Source organism: Malaclemys terrapin, chromosome 10 (assembly GCF_027887155.1).
Source record: "Malaclemys terrapin pileata isolate rMalTer1 chromosome 10, rMalTer1.hap1, whole genome shotgun sequence".
Lineage (NCBI taxonomy): Eukaryota > Metazoa > Chordata > Testudines > Emydidae > Malaclemys > Malaclemys terrapin.
The window spans coordinates 42,461,173-42,485,861 of record NC_071514.1 but is presented as its reverse complement, the minus strand read 5'-3'; the positions used below and the strand labels follow the sequence as shown (position 1 = coordinate 42,485,861).

The following is a 24,689-nucleotide window of genomic DNA, read 5'->3' as shown; positions in this document are numbered from 1 at the left end:
TTCGGTACCTTGAAACCCCCACCCGTGATCCAGCACCATAGAACTAAGGGTCCCAATCCCGCTGCCCAGTGACACCCCACCCCCCGGATATCCCGGCTGTACCTCCCCTTGTGACAACATGCCTGGGCTGCTTCAGCACCAGAGTGGGGTCTAAGCGTCTGGGATGCATTTCCATCCTGTACGTCAATCCATGCCCACTGGGCAAAGAGTCAGTGGACACGGGGGACCCCACCGCAGTCTCTGTTCCTCCAGCTGGGGAATGGGTCTGGAGATAGGGCACATTTCCCAGGGAGTGAGCTGGGCAAGCCAGACTCCTGGGATCAAAGCCTGAAAACCATTACAGGGCCGTGCCCAGCGGCCCCCTTGCAGACAGGGCATGGATGGGTCCCATTGATCAATGATGGTGAGAAGGGATGTCTCCCCTCCACATCCTCCCTCGTGCCCCAGGAATTCTAGGCACGGGGCAAGATGGAGCTACCCGAGATGTCAGCATGGTGCCTCCAATGCCCAGCCATTACTTGGCCCTGCAGCTCTGATTCTTGCTCTCTCAGCACCGCCTCCATGACGCCCGCCAGCTGGTCTGCACACTCCTCCTTCTCCAGAAGGCCCACCAGCAGGGTGAAGCTGACTGCAGGTGCTTCGCGATGAGCTGCAGGGAAAGGCACAGGCCGAGTGTGAGCAGCGAGCCCCGGCCCGGGGAGGTGGGTTTGCTCTTCGGGGAACGGGGACAGAGGCACTGGCAGCCTGTGCCCAGGGCACAGTGGGCACTGGAGCCCATACCCAGGAATTTCCATCTGCCGGCTCCTCATCGAGGGAAGGAGCCAATAACCCCCCTTTCCCATGTGTGTGTCTGTCTCTCCAGCCACAGTCTTTTACTCACCATAGCAACATGGACAGGGTTCTCTCTGCAGCTGGCATCCTTCTGCGTCTTGCTCAGCACGCTCACCACTGCCCCTGTCTTGGTGTACACGACAGCTGCACAAGAAACCAGCAGTGCTCAGGCAGAGCTCTCAGGGCCGGATTCTTCCCCCTCCCCTTCGAGCCAGATCAGAGGTGCCAAAGAGCCAGACTCCAGCCGCAGCTGGGAACAACCAGCTAGGGTGAGCTCTCAGCTGGCTTCTGGGTCAACTGCCCACTCTTCACCCTGATGTAGAAGGTGTGTTGGGGCTGGGGTGGGATCAGGGGAGGTCCCAGATGGTCCCAGGCACCTGGTGAAGGGCAGATGCCAGGTCAGCCCGGGAGGTACCAACCCACTTCTGCTCTGTGTCCCTCTGGTCAGGGCTACGATGAAGGCGCCATGTTCTCTCTGCAGCCCTGCTCGCTAGGTAACGGCCGGGGCTGTGAAGGCTGAGAAGTGGCGACTGCTTCCGCTCTATCTTACCTTTGCAAGGCGTGAAGAGCCAGTAGAGAGCCTGAGATGCCCAGTATCTGGTGGCCTCCTGAGCATCGAAGGCCTGGCTTGTCAGCAGCCCGGCCATGTAGCCCTGCTCTACCATGGGTTTCAGGTCCTAATGGGCCACCAAACAGAAATTGAGGGCATAGGTCGGGACGAGCCCAGCTCTGTCTGTATTCCCCCCACTTCCCGTGAGTGCTGGGGGCGGGGGACAGCAGGGTCTGCGCTGCTCACCTCGTTGATGGCTTTGAAGCGGTAGAACATGAAGAGCCGGGCGCTGGCTCTCACAGCTCGGCTCCTCTCCTGGGCCCGGGGAGAGCAGATCCATGGCTGCAAGTGCTGGGGAGCAGGGAGAAAGTCGTGTGAGCGGCAGCAATGCCGAGGCGACCTCCAGAACCTGCTTCCCGCCCCAGCAGGGAGAGGACATGGAGCATTTAACCTCTTCTCCTCCGCTTCCGGACACTGGAACTCAGCGCTCCTCTCCTGTCTGGGGGGCGTTGGCACAGGTCTGAGGGTCTTGGGCTCAGCGCTTTGAGGATTCTCCCCATTGATCCTGTAGGGTCTCGGGGCTGTTTCCTTCAGGGGAACAGGGGCTCCAGGCCAAATGTAGGAGGCCAAAGTGACACCCCTGGAGCAGGACTAGGATTGTCTTGCTGGATCCCAGGGTTGGGTGTATGCCCCCGGGGGACTGGCTAGTTCATAGCAGCTGGGAGGCCTGCTCAACCCCCTCGGGATCAACTGGAGCCTTCCCTCTTGTGGTTCGGCTAGAACCTGACCAGCCGGCCAATCCCCAGATGGCCAGTGCGAATGGGCCCCTCCCCCCTCCCTATCATACCAGAAAGAGATGCAGTAGCGTGGTGGGGGTCAGGTGCTGCTCCAGGAATGTCTGCAGCACAAGATCCAGGCCCTCCCAGGGCAGTTCTTGGAGAGACTGGAGCAGAGAGAAGCAGGGAAGTAAATAACAAGGGAGGTGGGGTGCACGAGGCAGGGGGACGAGTGAATCCCCCCGTCTGGAGCCAGGTGCTGTTGGTATTCAGGGTCCCTTTACCCAGGTGATACTGATCCCCCTGCACATAGACATGGGTCTCACCTGGACCACGGGCTGCCCTTCCCCAAAGAATCCTTCCTCCCACCTGGGCTCCCCAACACATGTACTGAGCTGGGCTCTGGAGGGAAGGCCTCCTCCCTCCCGCTCTGGAGGGGCCCCAGCTGCCTCCCAACACCCCGCTGGCTCCCCAAGGGCTGAGCTGTTCATCCCGCTCCAGCCAAGCTCTGTTTCTGTGGCAGGGCGAGTCATGGCCTGGCCGTGTGGCTGTCCCGAATCTATGCTTTGCTCCCTCTGCACCAAATGCTATTTAACGCTCTGGGCCAGAGCCTCAGCTGGTGTAAACGGGGGTAGCTTCTAGCTTCCTGTGCCAAGAATCCAGGGTAATTCTATACAGTCTCACAGACACTCACCTCTACAGCTGTTCTCCCTGCCAACCCCACTGCAGAGTTAACTGCGTAGCCACTTGTCACCAGCCCTTTGGAAAATAAACCGAGGGGCTGGATTCGGCTGGACACGCAGCTCTCTGCATCGGGCCAGGGTCCAGCTACTCAGCAGGGGGGTGGCTGAGTTTCCCAGCCAAGGAGGCAGGTGGAAGCTGCAGCTTTCTCCATGCCTCACTAACCTCTGCCCGGATAGCGGCGCTTTTTGCCACCTCAGTCCCTCTCAGCTTCGCCAGGGCTGGGCGCTGAATCATGGCGCTGGCGATACAAGTCCCGATGGTCTCAGCCTCCTGTTCCTTAGACAGGCGAGGCTCAAATTTCCTGATTGGAAGGAACGGAGCAGATGGGGCCATTAGACCGGAGACAGGTCCTGGCATGAGTCAGGTTGAGTTTGATGGCTCGAGGGACAGCTCCCTCCCTTAGCAGCAGAGCTCCAGGGGGCATCTCCAGCAGAGCCACCGCCTAGGGAATGGTCCTGTCTGGAGATGCCTTTGCCCCCTAGGCCCGGCAGGGGCTCTGCTGGGGAAGCTGCTCTCCGGGGCTGATCCTGGGCCCTGCTCTGCGGCTGCACCCATTCACAGCACTTCATGCTGACAGGAGGGGCTCCCTCTTACCAGGCAAGACGCAGAGATGGGGGCTGGATAAAGAGACCCGGAGGCCGAGGAGGGTGTGGCCCATTAGTGAGCCACCAGGGAGAAACATCCTCCAGTTCTTATTGCAGCTCGTCCCTCCCCCACTTCCTCTCCCTCCATCTGCCCCTCCCCGGCTGCTGGGCTCCGCAGCTGAGTCAGGCCCCATGGACGTACCCTATGTATGAGATGGCCAGCAGGGCATGCTGGTGATCAGGGCTCTGCAGCCGGGCCCGGTCCTTGCCTCTGAGCATCTCCTGCAGCACAAAGCAGAGAGTCAAAGGCAAAAGAATTTGGGGGAGCCCGGTTCCTCAGCAAGACGTGGAATCTCCAAACGCAGTTTGACGCCCCCACCGACCCTCAGCCCCAGCGTGCAGTGCACTGGGGCACGGAGCTGGGAAGATGGCCTGGGAGCGGCCATGTGGCCAGAATGCAGGAGACATTCACCAGAGTCCCTATTTCGCCATTCCTGACGGCACATCTGGAAACTTCAGCATCTGCCACGGAGCAGGGAAGGGGGATCTGGGCAGAGGCGATTTTGTGACGGGGAGCATTAGAGTCCTGAACAGCTGAGGTCAAATATTTTCCTGCAAACCAAGGGAGGGCTGCGCCTCTTAACTCCTCAGGATCATGTCCCGGAGTGAAAACCCTTGGAGTTAATCCCCAGGGCGCTTTCTGGCTGCCAGGCAGATCCCTGAGAAGTGGGATGGGGAATGGTCCCAGGTGTAAGCAGCATGAATCCGCTAATGGAAAATAGTGTCATTGAATTCCTTGGGCTGGAATCGCACCAGAAGAATCTGGCAGCAGCACTGGGTTTGCAGTGCACAATGTAGAACCCTGGGCACTGGGTCGCAAACACAGCACATGGCCTTTAAACGCTAGAGACTGTGGCACGTGCATCTGCCCTAGGGACCCCTCCCAGGACCCAAGCGTGCTCACTCACCAGCAGGGGGGACAGCACGGTGTATGTGTCCTGGCTCACCAAGGGAATCCTGCTCACTTGGGTGACAGCTTCACCCACCAGCGCGAGGCTTCTCAGGAAAGCAGATCTCACCAGTGGGTCCTGGGCTCACAGGCAGGAGGGGGAGAGAACAATGAGGAAACAGCCACAGGCAATAGAGAGCTGAGACACAAGGCTACAGGGCGAGTCTCTACAAGGGAGCTGCTGTCCTAGGCGGGATTGCCCTCACGCCCTAAGGGAAAGGACCTGGCTTGCCGAGTGGAACATCTTTGCATTCCCTAGGGCTGTGGGTCTCCAACTATTTTTACTGATGACCCCTTTCACACAGCAAGCCTCTGGGTGTGACCCCCCTAATAAATTAAACACCCTCTCTAATATATTTAACACCATTATAAGTGCTGGAGGCAAGTGGGGTTTGGGGTGGAGGTTAACAACTCGCGACCCCCCCCATGTAATGACCTCGTGACCCCCGGAGGATTCCCGACCCCCAGTTTGAGAACCCCTGGCCTAGGGGAATATCTCTGGAGATGAATGCAAGGAATGGGCTGATTCCCAGAGGTGCTGAGCACTTGCAGTTCCCAGAGCTGTCAGTGGGCCCTGGGACTGCTCAGCTCCCCTGACAATCAGGTCGTAATTGGCCGATCTGGGACAGGAATCTGCTGCTCTCTGCAGTTGGCTGGGCTCTCCCTACCAAGGCATCCGCTCTCCAAAGAGAACATTCAGTTAAACCAAAGTAGCATCCCCTCTCCTTTTCGCTGGGACACGCATAGGGGCATCGTAACCAGCGTAGGACTGAACGTCGGCCTCAAACCTCCGATGGCAAGAAAACAACCTAGAGTTATCTCAAAAATCCCCCTTCAGCACCAGAGCCTGTCAACCGGGCTAGGGGCCTGAATCCCCCTGTGCGCCTTTTGTGTCCAGCTACACCATTGACGGCAGTGTGTGGGGAAAAAGGCCCTAAATCTTTATCTTCTGATCCGTGAGTGCAGCACAAGCCTAGAGGTACCAAACAGGGTACAGTCGTCTCTGGGACAATAGCACCAAGTGATGCTCAGTTACACTCTAACAAGGCCCAGATGGGAGTCCTTCCATTAGCTTCCCTGGGCCTGGAATCAGAGAAGCTAATTGAGATGGGGCAGTCACAGAGAATGGTGCTGTTCCCATGTCTCCTGTCCCTCCTGGGGCAAAGGGCCAGCCCTCTGAGCTGAGTTTATGCAAAGACATAGCTCTGTGCTGCTGTGCATAGCCCGGGTAGGTGCTGTGTGGGCGGTCAGGGGAGGGCTCTGACTTACGTGTGGGCTCAGAAAATAATGTTGTCGCATGGGAGCCAGGATATTGAAGCCTATGGTCTCCAGGATGAGGTCCGTGGAGCCTGAGTGGACCACGTGCCCATAGGTGAGGAGCAGGAGGCTTCTCAGCTGCTCGATGGAAGCTGGCTCCTGAGAATTGTAAAGGAAAGAGTGAGGAGAAGGGATGGCCTCCAGCTGCTCCTAACTTACAAATGGGGCCAGGGGAGGATTTTTCACCCAGCCGGCTTAGCAACCAAAGGCTACTCTGCTGAGCTGAATTGCCTGGACTCCGAGGCCCTTCCCAGCTCCCCAGGATTGGGTGGTTGAGGTGACCCGGCAGCCGAAGGGGACGCACTAGCAGCTGCTTTAATTCAGCCTAGCTCCAGAGATGTCACTGGGACTACAGTGGATTGCACTGGCCCAGAGAGTTACTGGGAAGGTGGTGGTGGTGGTGCGGGGGAAGGGGCGATGCAGGTTAATGTCAGACATGCCAGCCCTGGTGAGTCTGCCAGGAAGGTCTGTGAAATAGCCCAGTTCAGGGGAAGACCAAGGGTCTGTTCTGCTGAGAAATGTGTCAGCGGGAGCTGATGGCTTGGCAGTGTCTTTTGGGCCCTCTCTGAGCCTTGTTTATGGGGCTGCACGGAGCATGTCTGAGCTCCCCAGGAGATACCCTGGAGAGCTTAGACAACAGGACCCACCTTCACCCCTGGATCCATCCCATTGTGCTGTGATTGCAACTCCACGGAGGAGTAAGGAAAGGGCTCCCTGCACGGAGGCTGAGCCACTGCTTGGAAATTCAGCTCTTCACTGAACAGGCTTCTGGGAAGCAGGGTCCCCCCTGGCAGGTCCCTTTACCTGCAAAGGCTGGTGAAGGGATGGATGAAAGAACAGAGATGCTAGGTGGGACCGTACCTCCAGAGAGCCACCGGCAGAAGGCTGGAGCTGCACCCTGCTGACAAACTCTTCCCAGTGCTCCAGGATGGCGAAAATCTCGTCTAGCTGTTGCCTGGCACACAGCCCAAGCGCTCGGGCGAATCCCTGAGAGACAGAAAGATAGAGGTTGGGAATGCTGAGCAACAAGCCAAGGGGCCAAGATGGGCTCTCAAAGTCATTGCCATGGGCATGGGTATAAGGAAGATCTTTTCAATCCACTGGACCTTGTCCAAGGCAGAACATACACATGTAGCATCAGGGGATTGACAAAGAATGAGGGATCACTTGACAGTGGAGGAGCAAAGACCTCACCTCTCTTTCCTCTTCTTCTCGGAAATCCACCATCTCCACCAGAAGCCATAGCTGGGGCTTGATGCTCTCTGCTGGAAAAAACATCATCACGGTGCCCCAGCACTGGTAGAGAAAGCTCTGTGAAAGAGACACCATCATGCTGGATGCATTGGGGCATGCACAGAGCCCACTGGGTATAGTTGTCTGTTTCACTGACCCCAAGCTGCCCCAGGTTAGCGACTGCTGTTCTGAACTAGGCACTGAACCCCAATTCCTTCCAGGTCACTGACCTTGTCACCGGGCCGCTTATCACCGTAGGCCAGCTGGCGCCTGATACTAGTGATGAAACAACCCAGCCAGGTGTGGTCCGAGATGAAAAAGAGAAGGTCTTCCAGGAACTGCCAGGGAAAGAAGAGCCAGTTAGAACCGAGAGGGGCCAAGAAACTGGTCCTTTCAATAGCTCCAGCCAGGAACCCACCACAGCTGGGAGGGGAGGGGAAGAGGGAGTGTGCACTGTCACCCCCTACGTCCCTCCTAATGCTTGTGAATCCTTGTGAGCTGCCCCTGGTGCTTCTCCAATTGCATCTGCTGGACTCAGCCGCTTCCTCTGTCCCACAATGTAGTGCTGCTGAGGGGCCTCTTAATCCTGCCTCAGTGTGTGTGTGTGGGGGGGGGGCTGGACTAGATGACCTCTTGAGTTCCTTTCCAGCCCTCCATTTCTCTGACCCTTACCTGCAGCAGCTGCTGCTCCCACTCCCTCTGGCAGAAGCAGGTCTTGTGATCTGGAAGAGATGGGCAGGTCAGTTTCCTTTGTGTTTAGACCCTTCTACTGAGGAGCAGCCTTCAACTTGGCTCTTGTTTGGCAGGGGGTGGGGAGGAGCTGCCGACTCACGGGCCCCGAGGGGACTCATGGCTCTTTGCAAATTGCTGATGGACATGGGGGGCTGGGCTAGATGAACCAAGGGATATGATCCTGACGGGATCCTCTCGGATTCCAAGGTCACAGCATCATATTATACTGGATTCAGAGGGAGGCCCTGGCCTCTCCCTCTCTGAGCCCAGCATCACGGTGTCCCCTCCCTTTGCTCCTGCAAGGGGAGACACTCCCTCCTCACCTTCCACGTAGAGGAGCATTTCCGTCTTGTAGTTATTCCAGAACCGGCCCGACCCGGCCTGGAACATGCTCATCAGCTGGAAGAGGAGGAACATGGCTGCCCTTCTGACCTGCACCGTCATAAACGAAGACGCACCGAGCACCTGGCGGACAAAGAGGCAGAGGTGGCTGTACCCCTCCCTTGTGAGGCAGTGTGAGAAGGGAGCTCCCTACAGGTGCAGGGGGAGAGCTCAGTGATGGAGGGAAGGAGACAGCAGGGAGGTGGAGCTGACAACCAGGACAGGATTGAGATGGATATTTCAGTTGATCAGGGACACTCCATGGACCAGCTATTGGCTCCTTCCATCCTCTCACTCCTGGGCTGGCTCTAGCTCAGATGAAAGGAGACAGGATTATCCAGAGGCCGTCAGGCAGCTGCTGGGTCAGATCCTTGGCCTAGGTTAGAGCAGCACAAGGGGAGCTTGAAGCAGCCCGAAAGAGGCAGCTGGGCCATAAAGGGAATCCCCAGCTGCCCCTTGGTAAGGGAGGATGCTGGAGGCCAGGGGGCAGGAGGGGGCCTGCACAACAGTCCCTAAGGGCTCATTCCAGCTGGCTTCTATTGGAGCCGTCCGAGGGCTGCACTAACTGGTGCTGGGGGACCCGGTCCAGCTTCAGGATCAGGGGAGCCAGGAAGGTGGCTGGCTCAGAGAGCTCGCTGGTTCTGTTAAATGCCGAGAGAGGCGCTGGGTCGATGTGCAATGAACGAGAGGAATGTGACGAGCCAGCTCCTCTGGGGGCTGCGGGGAGAAGAGCCACCACACACTGCATGCCAGCTCCGGGAGCGGCTCCTTCCCACTGAGCATAAGGAACCTCCTGGCTGCGGGTTACTCACCAGCAGCCGAGCCAGCAGCTCCTGGGGTAGAGTGGACTTGGGGCTTGACCGACACCCTGTGAACAGAAAGGGGGGGCATCCCATCAGGCTCTGGAGGGATCTTTTGCATTCGTCTCTGAGCTCGGCCTGCGCCCTTGACGGCTGGCTGTGTCCTTGCAGTGAGCCGGAACCAGAGCCAAGAGCTGATCCCCACCCCACCTGGGGGCAGACGCCTCTCGCTACAGAAGGACTAAGAGCGGGTGGATAAAATACTGGGACTCACCTCTGTTCGCCTTGCCGCACCTGCTGGCCAAGGGCAGCCTGCCTTCCTCCTGCATCCTCTTTACCACCCCGACCGAGGTCTGCAGGAGGAGAGGCAGGGCTGGCCCATGGGCTGCTGGGCTCAGTTGAAGGAGCAGCCCAGGCCATAAAACCTGCAGAGCAGAGAAAAGCCATCTCAGTAGGGAAATATCCTCTTCCTGCACCAGCTCTCTCTTTCCTACACTAGACCGGACCCCTGGCCTCGCCACCGCCAGCCAGACCTCTCTACCCAGCCTGAACCATGCAGCGATCCCCACCCCCTCCCCCTTCACACCTATCAGTGTCTGCCTCCAGCACCAAATCAAGTGACACATGACTGACCCCCCGCCTTTTGTTGAGTGTAGCATCGTCATTGACAGCACAGTATTTCCTAACTCCAGTCCAACTGGGAAAGGCTGTGTTCTCACGGCAGGAACGCAATACACCAGCTTGATAAATAAAGAGGAGACTAGGAAACCCAATACTATCAAGTGAAACCATGACAGGCGCTCAGGGAGGTTTGAGCTCTGACCTTCACATCCCCACACAGACCTGCGCCACTTGAAGCACAGACGCACTTGCTGTCTGCTGTGTGGACAAGAGGGGGACTTAACACACACTGTGCCAGAGGGTTACACAACTCTTTGCTAGACTGTATAGAAGAGTGGAGATCAGGAATCCCCGGGAGTCTATCCCCACCTGTAGTAACTAAAGCACGTGTATTGGGCATGCTCAATCTGAAAGACAGTGTAGCTGAGTGCACAATACTTGGGTCTGCCTTATTAGAAATGTGGCTTCTAGTCTCAGCTCTGCCTGAAGTGACCATGCGCAACCTCGCTGTTATTTTGTTCAGTGTGTGGAGGGGGCTGGCTAATACTTGACTGCTTAGGCTTGCGTTCTGATGCCTGGGTCAGTAATCAGGTCTGTGCAGTGTGTGGAAACCTAAGCAATAGTCAGCAGAGATGAGATTTGGATGTTGTGTCTCCCAGCTCAGTGGACTCTCCCGTAGGCACCAGGGTAGTGTGGGTGAGAGGCAGGAACTCCTGGGCTAGGGTTGGCTTTTGCAAAACAAGAATGTGATGGGCTGTATAGACCACAGCCTGTAACAGCCAGGGAAAAGTTAACAGAAGGACCAATGAAGAGAGACTGAGCTATGGAAGCTGCAGAACCAGCATGACTCGAGCGGAAGAGCCCATGTGACACCAAACGCTGGCGTGCAGGGGCACTCAGCCGGTGAGTGTTCCCTGTTCCAAAGACCCAGGTCTGGCTCGGATCCGGGGTCCATTTTACCCAACCCCATGATGTTCTGGAGCGGGGAGGCTCAGATAAATAAGTCTGGTTGGGGCCTGTCTCATCGAAAAGCTCAGACCCAGAGAGGCCTGTGTCCAATGGAGAGGGGCAGGGTCACTTACATTGGCCATTCTGGGAGAGTCAGCCAGGGACTGCAGGGTGCTGGAGCAGAGCTGGCGGACCTCGAGCTCCATAGTGCGCCTCCCGTCTGCTTCCTCCTGATGGTGAGAAGTAAGGGAGACACCAGGGAGATTTAGATTCGGTGGAGAGCTTCGTGGCACGGTAACTCTAGTGGGCATGGCAGGGGGTGAAAAAGGGGCTTGAAGAGAAAAGGCACAACCCTGTCTGTGACTGTGCCATAACCAGCCCAGGGTCTGTGTGGAGCCAGTTCTAGGCTCCACCCCTCTGCCTGGTGAAAACCAGATCCATCATGGCTTAGTCTCCTAAGGTGGATGATCACAGTGAGGCGAGAGAAGGAGGAAGCCAGGGGTCCTGCCCTCCCTGCGCGAGGGACAGAGCCCGGATGGCAGCTGGGAGAGGGATCAGAGAGAATGGGCTGGGAGGAAAAAACACTGTCTTCTATTTGTCATCATTTTCCATCAGTAGACGGAGGGTGCCGTCCCCAGTTTCATCTGCTTCCCAAGTCCTATTTGCTGCCCATCGCCTGCCCATCCCCATCTGCAGCTGCCCCCATTCCCTATCCCTTGACCCCATGTTCTGCCCTGTTCACGGACTCCCGTCACCAAGGTCTCTGCGGATTCTTACCGTGCTGTCGAGGGTCAGGGTGCACTGATGCACCAAGAAGTCAATTAAGGGTCTTGAAGCAGATTTCTCCAAGAGCCCATGCGCCCCCATTGTCCTTATAAAATAAGCAAGGGCTTCTCTGACCTGCCAGACCCAGAGAGAAACAGAAATGATTTGCACACAGTGTGGAGGGACCTTGTCCCCTCCCAATCCAGGCTGGGATCCTTTCTCAGCGGGGGGTTTGGTGAAATACTGCTAGGCAGCCCAGAGATGACAATGCAGCCGGAGCCCTGCAGGGATTCTCTCCCCCACCTTCTGCCCTACACTTTGGAGCACTGATGCGTCATGTGTTTCGATGCACAGGGTCCCGGCAGGCTCTGCACTGGCAGGCAGACATTCACTAGCTTTGGCCGCGTTGGCCATGGTTCCAGACTCACCCGTATGCTTGTGCTCTGCAGGAGTGGCCCCAGGGCTATGAACAGCTTCTCGGTATTGTGCGTCATTTCGGAAACTGTAAGAGACACAGACACACGGCTCGGCAGGGTTGATGTTAAACTGGGGTGTGCAGGGACCTGAGATCTCAGGAACCTTAGAGCAACCTCAATGTCCCTACATGACCCTCCTGGCAGGTTACCCCCATGGGTAACCAGCTGCATCTGCCCACGCTTGCAGTTCCAGCAGTGACTGTCCACACTCATTGCCGCAGCATCGGCTGAGGGGCTGCAAGCAGAGGTGTAGCGAGTGCTCTCCGTACCCTCTGACCGGAGGGGGCCCCGCAAGGAAGGGGGCCCCTAAAAGTGGCAAAATAAATACCACATTCCAGTTTCTGCATTGTAAGGGGCTCCGCCCGGACATATGTTCGGAGGAGGCCACCGTTTGGAGGGGGCCACGTTCTTTGTTGCTACGGCCCTGGCTGCAGGACTTGGATTATCTACTGCAGACAGGTATAAATGACCCCAATGAGGCCCAGTGCTAAGCGCTGCTAATTGCACAAGAGGCCATAAGACATCAAAAGACAAGGCCTCGCTGTGGGGTCACTTACTGTTGGACTGGACTATCCGGTCCAGAATGAAGAGACTGGCACAGGTCTCCTCTTCCTCGTCCTTGTTCAGCCTCCTGAACAGGAACACTAGCAGCTCCACCAGGAACAAGCGAGCTGCAGGAAGAGGAGTGAATCAGACTGGGGTGAGTGAATCATAAAGGGGAAGGGAATATAGTTCTATGCCTGGGCTCTGAAATTCCGCAGGCTCTGGGAAATCTCCTTCTCTGGGAAAGGTGAATGGGTTTCTTACCCAGATGGATCAGAGAGTCCAGGGCCTCTCTCCGCTCCTCCAGGGCCTCTCTGGGGAGATGACACACCTAGGGGAAGAAAGCAACACCAGCAAAGGCAAACTAGATCAAGTGTCTCTCAGGTCCAGCCTTCGGATGGCAGAGTGAAGGGGTGAGGGTGGAGAGGCAGATTCTAATTCCCATCTAAAGAACAGGCCAGCAAGCTGGATCAGTCTATAAGTGACGCCGAGGCTTCGGGGGCCATGGCTCATGTAGGAGCAGAGTTTGACGGGTCAGGAACCGAAGATGTGGAGCGTTGGAACAAGGTGCGGGATGCTGATGTTCCCGGTCAAAGGGGGTGGGGTGAGTGGGAGGAAAAGAAACCAAAGGAGAGTTCTCTAGGATCCATCCCCCGATGGGAACAGGATGAGGCAGGGACAGCTCTTCCCACAGCCTACCCAGTTTAAGGCAACAGGCCCCGGGATTTTGCCTGAGTGATCCCAGCATCTCTTACCATGGAGTGGAGTGCTGGGAAGAGGGTGCCAATGTCCTTCCTCAGGGCAGCCTCATCCATGTCCCTCACACAAGCAAGGCCCTGTGCAAGAGAAAAGACGCAGGGCATGACGTGTCAGGCAGACAAGCCCCAATGGGTAGAGTCTCCATCAGCAGCTGGGTTACCACTACCCAGACTTGGAAGGAATAAAGTTATGGCCTGGTGGAGAGCAGCTTCCAGCTGGTGCCGGACTCTCCCTTCTCTGGGAGGGGCATTTGACCCCTTGGTTTGCACTAGCCTAGTATCACTTAGGGTTGGTTCAACAGGATAGTTGTACCTGGCGCCAGCTGGGATGGTGTGTGCTGAGAGGATGGCAGGGATGGCGGGGCGCGGTTTGGAAGAGCGGGGCCTGCCCTGATTACTTATCACTACTGATGTTATGGCAGCGCCCAGAGGCTCCAGTCAGGATCAGGCCCTGTTGCACTGGGTGCAGCACAACGCAGACAGAGACAATGTCTGTCCTGAAGGGCTGACAGTCTAGAGACCCACGCAGACAGGTCAGGGATGGGGAGACAACATCCAAGGGCTCCTCCCTGCCCCCGTGCTGGGCTGAGGAAACCACGCGGGAGCTTGGAAGGGAGAGCTTAATGTCCCTTCATGCGGCCTTACCAGGGGCCAAGGATCTGGCCCATTGTCTCTGCCTGCTCACCTCCTACAATGGTCACTTCCAGAGTGTACCAGGGATGTACACTCCTGCTTTCTGGCCTTGGGCCAGCCACTTCCCCTCCCGGAGCCTTGCTCTCCACAGGTATAGCTGGGCTAACAGCTAACCCTGCCCCGGGCCCAGGGAGAGGTGAGTGCGCGGACACTCTAGGGAGAGGTGAAGCTCAGGATTATTTCTCTCCCTGGTTCCCTAATGCAGCCCATTGCTGACCAGCCAGCAAAGAAGAAAGAAACCAGAGCCAGGTGCTGGCAATGGAGTCGCCTCTCTCCTCCCGTCTGCAACACCTGCCCTGGCAAGGGGGGGTCAGAGCATGTTCTCTAGGGCCAGAGAATGGCAGTGAATCTGGGAGCAAGAGATGAGGAAAGGGGGTCAGAGCCTTAGAGGGGTCAGTGTGTCATGGGAAAGGCAGTAGGGGCGGGAGTCCAGGCTGAGTTGGTGATGGAGGGAATCTTGTACCATCTGTGCCATGGGCACTTCCCCAGTGTGCTGTGGATTTCCCGCTCTCTCCTCACTCACGCTGGTCTTCCTTGGCGTTTCCTCCTCCTCGCTGATTGGGGCGAGCTGTCCCCCGGGTGACAAATAGGCCTTTTGCTTGGTGCCTAAAATGAACAGCAGGAAACTAAGGTTGCTCTTAAGCAAAGTAAGCAGCCATGGGATTAGAGGGAAGGTCCTCTCATGGACTGTAGCTGGTTAAAAGACAGGGTAAGAATACATTTTCGGTTTTCACAAAGAGGTAAATAGTGGGGTCCCCAAAGATCTGTACTGAGGCCTTTGCTGTTCAGGGGTAAAATAATGAGGTGGCAAAATAGGTGGATGATACAAAATTACTCACCATTGTTAAGTCCCAGGTAGACTGGAAAGAGTTACAAAGAGATCTCACTAAACTGGATGACTGGGCAACAAAATGGCAGATGAAATTCAGTGTCGATGAGTGCAAAGTAATGCACATTGGAAAACATAATCCCACATACAAAATGACGGGGTCTAAATTAGCTGTTACCACTCAAGAACGAGATCTTGGAGTCATTGTGGATAGCTCTCCGTAAACATCCACTCAATGTGCAGCGGCAGTCCAAAGAGCTAACAGAATGTTGGGAATCATTAGGAAAGGGATAGATAATAAGACCGATAATATCATAAAATGACTAGGGAAGCGTTATTTACCCCTTGACAGAACACATGAACCAGGGGTCAGCCAATGAAATTAATAGGCAGTGGATTTAAAACAAACAAAGGGAAGTATTTCTTCACACAATGCACAATCAACCTGTGGAACTCATTGCCAGGGGATGTTATGAAGGCCAAAAGTATAATTGGGTTTAAAAAGAACTAGATACATTCAAGGAGGATAGGTCCATTAATGGCTATTAGCCAAGATGGTCAGGGATGCAATCCCATGCTCTGGGTGTCCCTAAACCTCTGATGGCCAGAAGTTGGAACTGGATGACAGGGGATGATGGATCCCTTGATAATTGCTCTGTTCTGTTCATTCCTCTGAAGCACCTGGCATTGGCCACTGTCAGAAGACAGGGTACCGGGCTAGATGGACCATTGGTCTGACCCAGCATGGCCATTCTCATATTCTTATGAAGAGCCACTGGGGAGCTGAGCTGGTAGAGGGAGCTGCCTGGTGGGTCAGTTCCCCCTTTACTGGCACCCAGGCTGCCCGGTGATGATTCCAGTGCTGCCCTGTGGCAGCAGGGCTTTAGCCCAGCGTGGGATGGCATGGAGGCTGGCGTGTAAGGTGGAGCAGAGGGCAGTGGCTTATGGGCATGTGCAGAGCAGGGCACAGAGCCTGGGTGGAGTCTCTTCTTGCCCTCTCAGCACTGGGGTTTGGCTGTCACTGTGGCTACTTTCCCCGGCTTTATTCCTGGCACTCAATACTGGGCATGGGCCTACCTGGATCAGGAGGTTCAGCACAGAAAGTGCTGCAGTGGCTGCCCGTTCCTGCAGCCAGGGTTTGTGGCGCCGGGTCTTGTTTTTGGGCCGCCTTCTGCTCCTCTGTGTCTGTGGATACAGGCAGATGCTGGGTTAATTTCCTGCAATCATGGTCACTAATAGAATGCCCTGGGGGCGACAGGGACATACAACTGTGTGGGAACTGTCTGCACCTTATGGAACCCCTGGCGAGGGATTTCCACCAATCACTGCCCAGACAGCGTCATGTTACTTAACATTGAGATCGGGCATTTCCTCTTCCAGTCCCTTTACAAACATTACCCACACCTTCCAGACCCCAGTGAAGATTGTCAGTCTTGCTAGCCCCATTATGAAGCTAGGGAAACTGAGGCACTGAATGATCCCGTGTGCACTGGGATGGAACTTCCTGATGGGACAGAAATAGACATGTGGTGATTTGTCACAGCGAAAGGCTGTTGACTCCTACCTGGGACAGAAGAGTCAGTGGGGCCTGGCTGGCTGGAGTCCAGATTTGTCCTGTCCGTTTGGAAAGGTGTCCATCCTGTAATTCAGAAGGGCAGTGGTGGGGTGAGGTGTCATGTGACTGATTCTATGTAAGGGCAATAGGAATCAGAGAGGAACTGGGGTAAATCTGTATCGTGGGGGACGCTTCTGGGCAGAATTCCTACTCACCAATAGTCTGAATCAGTCTTTGGCAGAGACGGTCCAAAAACCCCATATTGACTCCTAGACAAGAACCAATGTAAACAGATCACAGGAGTTTCTCTTCTACTGCACAGACCTCAGAACATTCACACCTCACTCTTGGGAGGCCAAGCTAGTGCTCTGGTGCCCGGTGCCCTGCATTGCCATGTGGAATGAGACCCAGGCTCAATTCTCTGTGCTGGTCTGCGGCTCCCAAGATGGCTGGAATTGCTCCAGGTGGGGGGGAACCTCCATTTACATGGGGAGGCTCTCTGCTTGACTAGGGGCTTTGAAGGGGATTCCATTGAGTCCCCCTCAGCCAGAAGGACGTAACACATGAGATGGAGAACCCCAAGGAGACAGAGACATTGCGAGGCTCGGATGGAGGTAGATGTACAGAGCTGCAGCACTGAAATGTGGGATCCCCCTTCCTTGGGGATAAAATCTTTGTGGTACCTCTCCTCTTCCTTGGGATTCAGCAAGGCGGCTCTATCACCTAGAGCATTTGGTTCCATGAGGTATTTGAGTTTATGAGGTATGTTCTGACCAAGAAGTTACCTATTCTGGCCCACCTCACTGCACAGCCACCAAACCAGCAGTGCTTGAGACAGAATCTGATCATGACTCACAAAGCCATTTGTAATATACATATGAAAAACGTGGGCATCTCAGTGACGAAAAATGCATTGGTGTCTGTTTCCAGGAATGGAACGTGTGTGCTCAGTAGCACCCACAGTTCCAACCACAGCCATGGTCGCTTGACACACAGTCAGCCAGTTACAGATCACAATGATCGTTTGCACAAGCAGTCACTGCAACTGCTTAGCTAATTGCTGCAACCGTGCACAGGAGTTAATAAGCAGTTTTTCATAGATTCACAGACTCTAGGACTGGAAGGGACCTCGAGAGGTCATCGAGTCCAGTCCCCTGCCCTCATGGCAGAACCAAATACTGTCTAGATCATCCCTGATAGACATTTATCTAACCTACTTTTAAATATCTCCAGAGATGGAGATTCCACAGCCTCCCTTGGCAATTTATTCCAGTGTTTAACCACCCTGACAGTTCGGAACTTTTTCCTAATGTCCAACCTAAACCTCCCTTGCTGCAGTTTAAGCCCATTACTTCTTGTTCTATCCTTAGAGGCTAAGATGAACAAGTTTTCTCCCACCTCCTTATGACACCCTTTTAGATACCTGAAGACTGCTATCATGTCCCCTCTCAGTCTTCTCTTTTCCAAACTAAACAAACCCAATTCTTTCAGCCTTCCTTCATAAGTCATGTTCTCTAGGCCTTTAATCATTCTTGTTGCTCTTCTCTGGACCCTCTCCAATTTCTCCACATCTTTCTTGAAATGCGGTGCCCAGAACTGGACACAATACTCCAATTGGGGCCTAACCAGCACAGAGTAGAGCGGAAGAATGACTTCTCGTGTCTTGCTCACAACACACCTATTAATGCATCCCAGAATCATGTTTGGTTTTTTTGCAACAGCATCATATTGTTGACTCATATTTAGCTTGTGGTCCACTATAGCCCCTAGATCCCTTTCTGCCATACTCCTTCCTAGACAGTCTCTTCCCATTCTGTATGTATGAAACTGATTGTTCCTTCCTAAGTGAAGTACTTTGCATTTGTCTTTATTAAACTTCATCCTGTTTACCTCAGACCATTTCTCCAACTTGTCCAGATCACTTTGAATTTTGACCCTATCCTCCAAAGCAGTTGCAATCCCTCCCAGTTTGGTATCATCTGCAAACTTAATAAGCGTACTTTCTATGCCAATATCTAAGTCGTTGATGAAGATATTGAACAGAGCCGGTCTCAAAACAGACCCCTGCGGAACCCCACTCGTTATACCTTTCCAGCAGGATTGGGAATCATTAATAACTACCCTCTGAGTACGGTTATCCAGCCAGTTATACCCCCACCTTATAGTAGCCCCATCTAAGTTATATTTGCCTAGTTTATCGATAAGAATATCATGCGAGACCGTATCAAATGCCTCACTAAAGTCTAGGTATACCACATCCACCGCTTCTCCCTTATTCACAAGACTCGTCATCCTATCAAAGAAAGCTATCAGATTGCTTTGAAATGATTTGTTCTTTATAAATCCATGCTGGCTATTCCCTATCACCTTACCACCTTCCAAGTGTTTGCAGATGATTTCCTTAATTACTTGCTCCATTATGTTCCCTGGCACAGGGATACCTCCCTCAGTGGTTTGAGCATTGGCCTGCTAAACCCACAGTTGTGAGTTTAATCCTTGAGGGGGCCATTTAGGGAACTAGAGTTTAAAAAAAAAAACTGTCTGGGGAGTAGTCCCCCTTTGAGCAGGGGGTTGGACTAGATGATCTCCTGAGGTCCCTTCCAACCCTGATATTCTGTGACTCCACAGAAGTTAAACTAACTGGTCTGTAGTTTCCTGGGTTGTTTTTATTTCCCTTTTTGTAGATGGGCACTATGTTTGCCCTTTTCCAGTCTTCTGGAATCTCTCCTGTCTCCCATGATTTTCCAAAGATAATAGCTAGACGCTCAGATACCTCCTCTATTAGCTCCTTGAGTATTCTAGGATGCATTTCATCAGGCCCTGGTGACTTGCAGGCATCTAACTTTTCTAAGAGATTTTTAACTTGTTCTTTTTTTATTTTATCTTCTAAATCTACCCTCTTCCCATTAGCATTCACTATGTTAGGCATTCCTTCAGACTTCTCGGTGAAGACCGAAACAAAGAAGTCATTAAGCATCTCTGCCATTTCCAAGTTTCCTGTTACTGTTTCTCCCTCCTCACTGTTTCTCTCCTCCCCTGTCTTTGGTCTTCCTCTTGCTTCTAATATATTGATAAAAAGTCTTCTTGTTTCCCTCTATTCCCGTAGCTAGTTTGAGCTCATTTTGTGCCTTTGCCTTTCTAATCTTGCCCCTACATTCCTGTGTTGTTTGCCTATATTCATCCTTTGTACTTTGTCCTAGCTTCCATTTTTTATATGACTCCTTTTTATTTTTTAGATCATGCAAGATCTCGTGGTTAAGCCAAGGTGGTCTTTTGCCACATTTTCTATCTTTCCTACCCAGCGGAATAGCTTGCTTTTGGGCCCTTAATAGTGTCCCTTTGAAAAACTGCCAACTCTCCTCGGTCATTTTTCTCCTCAGTCTTGATTCCCATGGGACCTTACCTATCAGCTCTCTGAGCTTACCAAAATCCGCCTTCCTGAAATCCATTGTCTCTATTTTGCTGTAGTCCCTTCTACCCTTCCTTTGAATTGTGAACTCTATGATTTCATGATCACTTTCACCCAAGCTACCTTCCACTTCCAAATTCTCAAGGAGTTCCTCCCTATTTGTTAAAATCAAATCTAGAACAGCTTCCCCCCGGTAGCTTTTTCAACCTTCCAAAATAAAAAGTTGACTGCAATGCAGTCCAAGAACTTATTAGATAGTCTGTGCCCCGCTGTGTTAATTTCCCAACATATATCTGGATAGTTGAAGATCTTGGGCTTTGGATGATTTTGTTAGTTGTTTAAAAAAAGCCACATCCACCTCTTCCACCTGGTTAGGTGGCCGGTAGTAGACCCCTACGATGACATCACCCATGTTTTTTACCCCTTTTAGCCTAACCCAGAGACTCTCAACACTTCTGTCTCCTATGTCCGTCTCCACCTCAGTCCAAGTGTGTACATTTTTAATATACAAGGCAACACCTCCTCCCTTTTCCCCCTTCCTTCCCCTGTCTATCCTTCCTGAGCAAGCTGTACCCATCCATACCAACATTCCAATCATGTGTATTATCCCACCAAGTTTCGGTGATGCCAACAATGTCATAGTTGTATTTATTTATTAGCACTTCCAGTTCTTCCTGCTTGTTAGCCATACTTCTCGCATTTGTATATAGGCATCTAAGATACTGATTTGATCTTGCCTCCCAGTTTTGCCCTGACCCTCCTTTCTCTCTGCCATTATAGCCCACGCTCCCTCCTATTTCCGACCCATCTCCCAGGTCTCCATGTTCTCCACTTACCTGTGGGCTTTGCTCACCTGTCCCCGTCAAAGCTAGTTTAAAGTTGTGGACATCCTTCTGAATTTTGAGGCTAATGAGACGTTTACTCTCATAATAACTGTTGTGATTCTCTAATATAGCACCCTGTGTTAATATACCACTGTTCACCCCGAAGGATCCCATGGGAAGTATACTGTTTGCACAAGCTAGAACTAAACATTATGTTAGTTTATGTGTCATTATATAATGCCTGCATCTGTAATTTTCACTCTGTGCATCTGAAAAAGTGTTTTTTTACCCACGAAAGCTTATGCCTAAATAAATCTGTTAGTCTTTATGGTGTCACCAGACTCCTTGTTGTTTTTGTGGATACAGACTAACATGGCTGCCCCCGATACTAAAGATTATGTTGATTCTGTAAAAGACAGTGCAGATGAACAGCAACTTTGGCCTTGGAAAGGAATTCCGGATGTGTATCATGCCGCTGTCTGCCTACCTGGACCAGGAGACTCTGTGACAGGTGGGTTGCCATCTCTGGCTGACACTGCAGTCTCCTGCACTGCTGTGTCTGTCAATAGAAGAGAAGGGTTAAATTTCTCCATTAAAGGTCTCTGGTTGAACCGCCAGGGGAATGATGTGAATGATAGTGCTGAGGGGAAGGGAGTTTTCTGTACCCAAAGCAGCAGGTTCCAGTCCTCTTGTGACACTTCAATGAACCTGATTTCACTGAGTAACAAATACAGTCACACCTAGGTCACCAAAGAATTTTCTCAGTTACAGAGAACACCTGTGTGACCCAGAAAGGAGCGATTCTCTAAACAGAGGCAAAGCCACCCCAGCTCTCCTTCTCACTGTCACAGGTTGGGGCCAACAATCACAGCCCCCGCCTCCCACACAGTACACAATGGGGTCTCAGCAGTGCAGGGGGTGGGGACTAGTTTGCAGCAAACACAGCTTGGAGGATTTAGAAATCTAGTGCGTGCAGTGCTTGGGGAGGGAGAACCGCAGGGAGATGGAGACTCCAAGAGCCCTCCTCATTCAGGCAGTGCAGACCACAAGGCCTCTGGAAAAGTCGAATGCCAGGCACAAGCAGAACCTCAGTAATGGGAAGGAGGGGGCCGACCCACTGGAGGGAGTTGGCAAAGGGCAGGTATAGTCTATAGGTAGCGCCCTACCAAATTTACGGTCCATTCTGATCAATTTCGTGGCCATAGGATTTGAAACCCAATTTCAGGTTTTCAGATGTTTACATCTGAAATGTCACAATGTTGTAGTGGGGGTTCTGCCCCAAAAGGGAGTTGCGGAGGAGTCGCAAAACTGTTATAGGGGGGTTGTGGGATTGCAACTCTCACTTCTGCGCTGCCTTCCGAGCAACCGGGGTATGTACCTGGAGGGGGGGTCTGATCTCCCCGGCGAGGGCGGCTGTGCAGGGGAAGTGCCAGTTCCCTCCCTCCCCAGCCCAGAGGGGACTAGCAGCTGGAGTCAGGGGCATGGCAGTAGCCTGCCCTTCCCCAATAGCTAGATTTCATGGGGGAGGTCTGATTTCATGGTCCATGACTTTTTCATGGCTGTGAATTTGGCCTACCTATGGGATGGTTTAGGTTAAGAAATAAGTAGAAAATAGGTCTGGGGCCTAAGTTAGCTTAAGTGTAGAAGAGTTTAGAAAACTGAAGTTGTTAGTGTGAGGAAAGTTAGCCATAAGTTGGAGATCCTGTTATGGGAAAGTAAGAGTTAGCAAGGACATGGCCCGGGATTATGCTACTGTTAGGTTTTGGTTATAACTGGCTTAAGCAGGGCTTTTAATGAGTGTTTTTGAGAATTGTGACTGTTTTATTAAAATGTTATCTATACTAATAGTATGGGAAGGAGATTGGTGCAGATGTTAATGTACACCACGTGGAATGGAAAGAGTCAATAAGGAGGCGATGGAAATATAATTAGTGTAAGGGGCAGTTGCACGTTCAATACTATGAGAATGGCTTCTCCTGGGAGTTGTTTTGTTAATTCGGTGAGCGCTCCAATTAATGCCCCAACGGTACCGTTATGTCCCAGGGTTCTAAGGCTGTACTTCACGCTGTTGTCAGTGGACTGATCCCGCATTGATCCACAATACAACAGTTAGTGTTGACAGTGTAGGTGGTAATTGCGCACCTGTTTGCTTAACTAATTGTTTTATTTTGGAATGAAGTTTGGTTTTATCATTCATAGTGTCGCCTAAATACATTTTCTGTAACTGACCTAGTGGCTTGAACCTGGGTTTTGTTGCAGCCTTATCTGTAACAACTTACTATGAATTGGAAACATTTCAACATGAAGGTTCCAGAAGGTTACGCAGGAAAAGGGGTGAATCTGAGCAGTCGGTACCCCTGTTTCCTACTTACCTGAAGCAGGCCCAGACAGGGAAGGGCTGCAACACCCAGTTGCTGCTGTATCCTCCTTTCCCTGGTCTGTGGCTGTGGATAAGTGCAAAGGGGTAGGGGTCATTTCCTCCTTTCCTGGTCACTGATAGAAATCCCAGGGGGGTGAGGTAGACAATACATTTGTGTGGGGAACTAATCACACTGCAGGGCACCTCTGGAGAGGGACTTCCACCAGTCACAGCCCAGAGCATTTATATGGCACACCCATCGCCAAGGCATTTGACAAACACCTCACCCCACAGGTAGGGAGCTGAGATAACATGGGGAGGGGCAATAGGGGCCAGGGGGAAATTTGAGGAGAATCTGCCCCCAATTTTTCCCTAACCAGCAGGATTCCATTAGAGATTTTAGCCCAAGAGGCCAGGACTTCCCCAGCTCTGCTTGTCCCCGCTTCTCTAGTTAATAACAGATCTCCCTCAGGAGACAAGGAGAGTGCAGACAAGGCCGGGATGGCAGTGCTGCATTGGGGTCCCACCAGAGAATTCCCTGCCAGTCCAGAAGGGCTAGAAATGTCTGGGGGTTTAAATAAAGCTAAAATGCTGCAAGGAACCTTGGAGAAAACAAACCTCCTCCATCAGGAGACCCTGACTCCCCAAGCACATGGAGATTCCATGCAGATTCCCAGTGGTCCCCTGCAGGTAGCTCTGGACAGGACCGCAATGCGGGGAGAGGAGGGTCCATTTCTGGGGAGAATTCCTACTCACCTCCAGACTGGACCAGCAGTCGGCGGAGGTGGCCGTAAAGATCCATATCGGCTCCTAAGACAAGAACCAACATGAATGAGTCCCTGGGGCTTCCTTCCCATGACACAGACCCCACCATACTCACACACGGTTCTAGGTGGGCCAAAGGGACCCAGGCGTAGTTTTTTTGCTGCCTGCCTGGCTGGAGAGACAAGACCGCTATGAGGTGGTGAGACCTCAATATTGATGTAAAATTTTATGAATAGCATTATTATCACTTCTTTTTAGAATGTTAGGTTATTACAAACATGTTTGTGCCTTTACTGAACATTCAAACATAGCTATAAGTATATTGTCACCAGGAGGCTTGAAAATAGAACAGTAGCCCAGTTTTAGTTAGCTAGGTTATAAAATGTTCACGCTAATCAAAGACATTGCAGAAGTCTTCAGCTTTCTGTCATCCAGAAACATGCAAATGTCCGGAAAATAACATCTCCTTGACCACAAAACTGTGTATGTCCCCCAAGAGTGTCTGTACAAACTTTAAAAGGCAGCTGTGCTCATTTTAATCTGCTTTAACTTTTATACTAGTTTCTTTTTGTGCTATGTTTAAAATATGTGTTGATTATTGGCATTTGTGCTTTGCACAAAATATTTAAGAGAAGTTTAATTGCTATAACAAACCGCTTGGGTCAAGAGTCAAACCAACCAAAAGAGTGTTTTATCCACAGCAGAACACTTCCCTCTTCTATAAGCTGCCAGTTTATTATAGATCTAATCCTTTATCTCAATAAAAGAAATGTTATAAAGAGAAATGTTTTAGGAAAGATCTGGCCCTGTAGGAGAAGGTGAGGATGTTATTTATGTTGGATATTCCAAAATGAATGTAGGGATGTGTTAGAACAATAAATCTAGGCTGTAAAGTGGGCTCTACCAGCCCCTCTTTGCAAGAAAACCTTCGGCTTGTGTCCTTAAAACTTTAGAGAAGAATGCGTGTAGTTGAGAAAAAGTTTTGTAGAAAACCTTAGTTGATTTCTAAAATATTGAAATGGCAAACTGTTTTGGAGGGCATATTTGCATATTTGCATATTTGCAAAGTATTTTAACTGAATGCAAAGTATCTAATTGGTTTTCTAATACATTACTACATGTGGTAAAATGCATTATGTACTAACATGAAATCTAATGACCTTGCTCAGCTGATTATAAGAAGACAT

General features: G+C 52.3%; 1 protein-coding gene across 1 annotated transcript in view; it reads right to left on the bottom strand.

Moving 5' to 3' along the window:
* The window catches only part of LOC128844484 (maestro heat-like repeat-containing protein family member 1), a 35,500-nt gene extending 11,961 nt beyond the window's left edge, over positions 1-23,539 (bottom strand). Inside the window, exons 1-24 of the mRNA XM_054042248.1 lie at positions 23,494-23,539; positions 14,285-14,367; positions 13,066-13,146; positions 12,575-12,641; positions 12,325-12,438; positions 11,720-11,793; positions 11,304-11,426; positions 10,661-10,756; positions 9,232-9,382; positions 8,970-9,025; positions 8,100-8,241; positions 7,717-7,766; positions 7,275-7,382; positions 7,006-7,122; positions 6,673-6,798; positions 5,764-5,910; positions 4,454-4,573; positions 3,688-3,767; positions 3,064-3,202; positions 2,229-2,324; positions 1,628-1,732; positions 1,382-1,508; positions 877-975; positions 519-649 (exon numbers count right to left, since the gene is read on the bottom strand). Coding sequence (XP_053898223.1) covers positions 519-649; positions 877-975; positions 1,382-1,508; positions 1,628-1,732; positions 2,229-2,324; positions 3,064-3,202; positions 3,688-3,767; positions 4,454-4,573; positions 5,764-5,910; positions 6,673-6,798; positions 7,006-7,122; positions 7,275-7,382; positions 7,717-7,766; positions 8,100-8,241; positions 8,970-9,025; positions 9,232-9,382; positions 10,661-10,756; positions 11,304-11,426; positions 11,720-11,793; positions 12,325-12,438; positions 12,575-12,641; positions 13,066-13,146; positions 14,285-14,367; positions 23,494-23,539 — 2,478 coding nt within the window. The remainder of the gene's footprint in view (positions 1-518; positions 650-876; positions 976-1,381; positions 1,509-1,627; positions 1,733-2,228; positions 2,325-3,063; positions 3,203-3,687; positions 3,768-4,453; positions 4,574-5,763; positions 5,911-6,672; positions 6,799-7,005; positions 7,123-7,274; positions 7,383-7,716; positions 7,767-8,099; positions 8,242-8,969; positions 9,026-9,231; positions 9,383-10,660; positions 10,757-11,303; positions 11,427-11,719; positions 11,794-12,324; positions 12,439-12,574; positions 12,642-13,065; positions 13,147-14,284; positions 14,368-23,493) is intronic.
* Between the last annotated feature and the right edge of the window lie 1,150 nt (positions 23,540-24,689).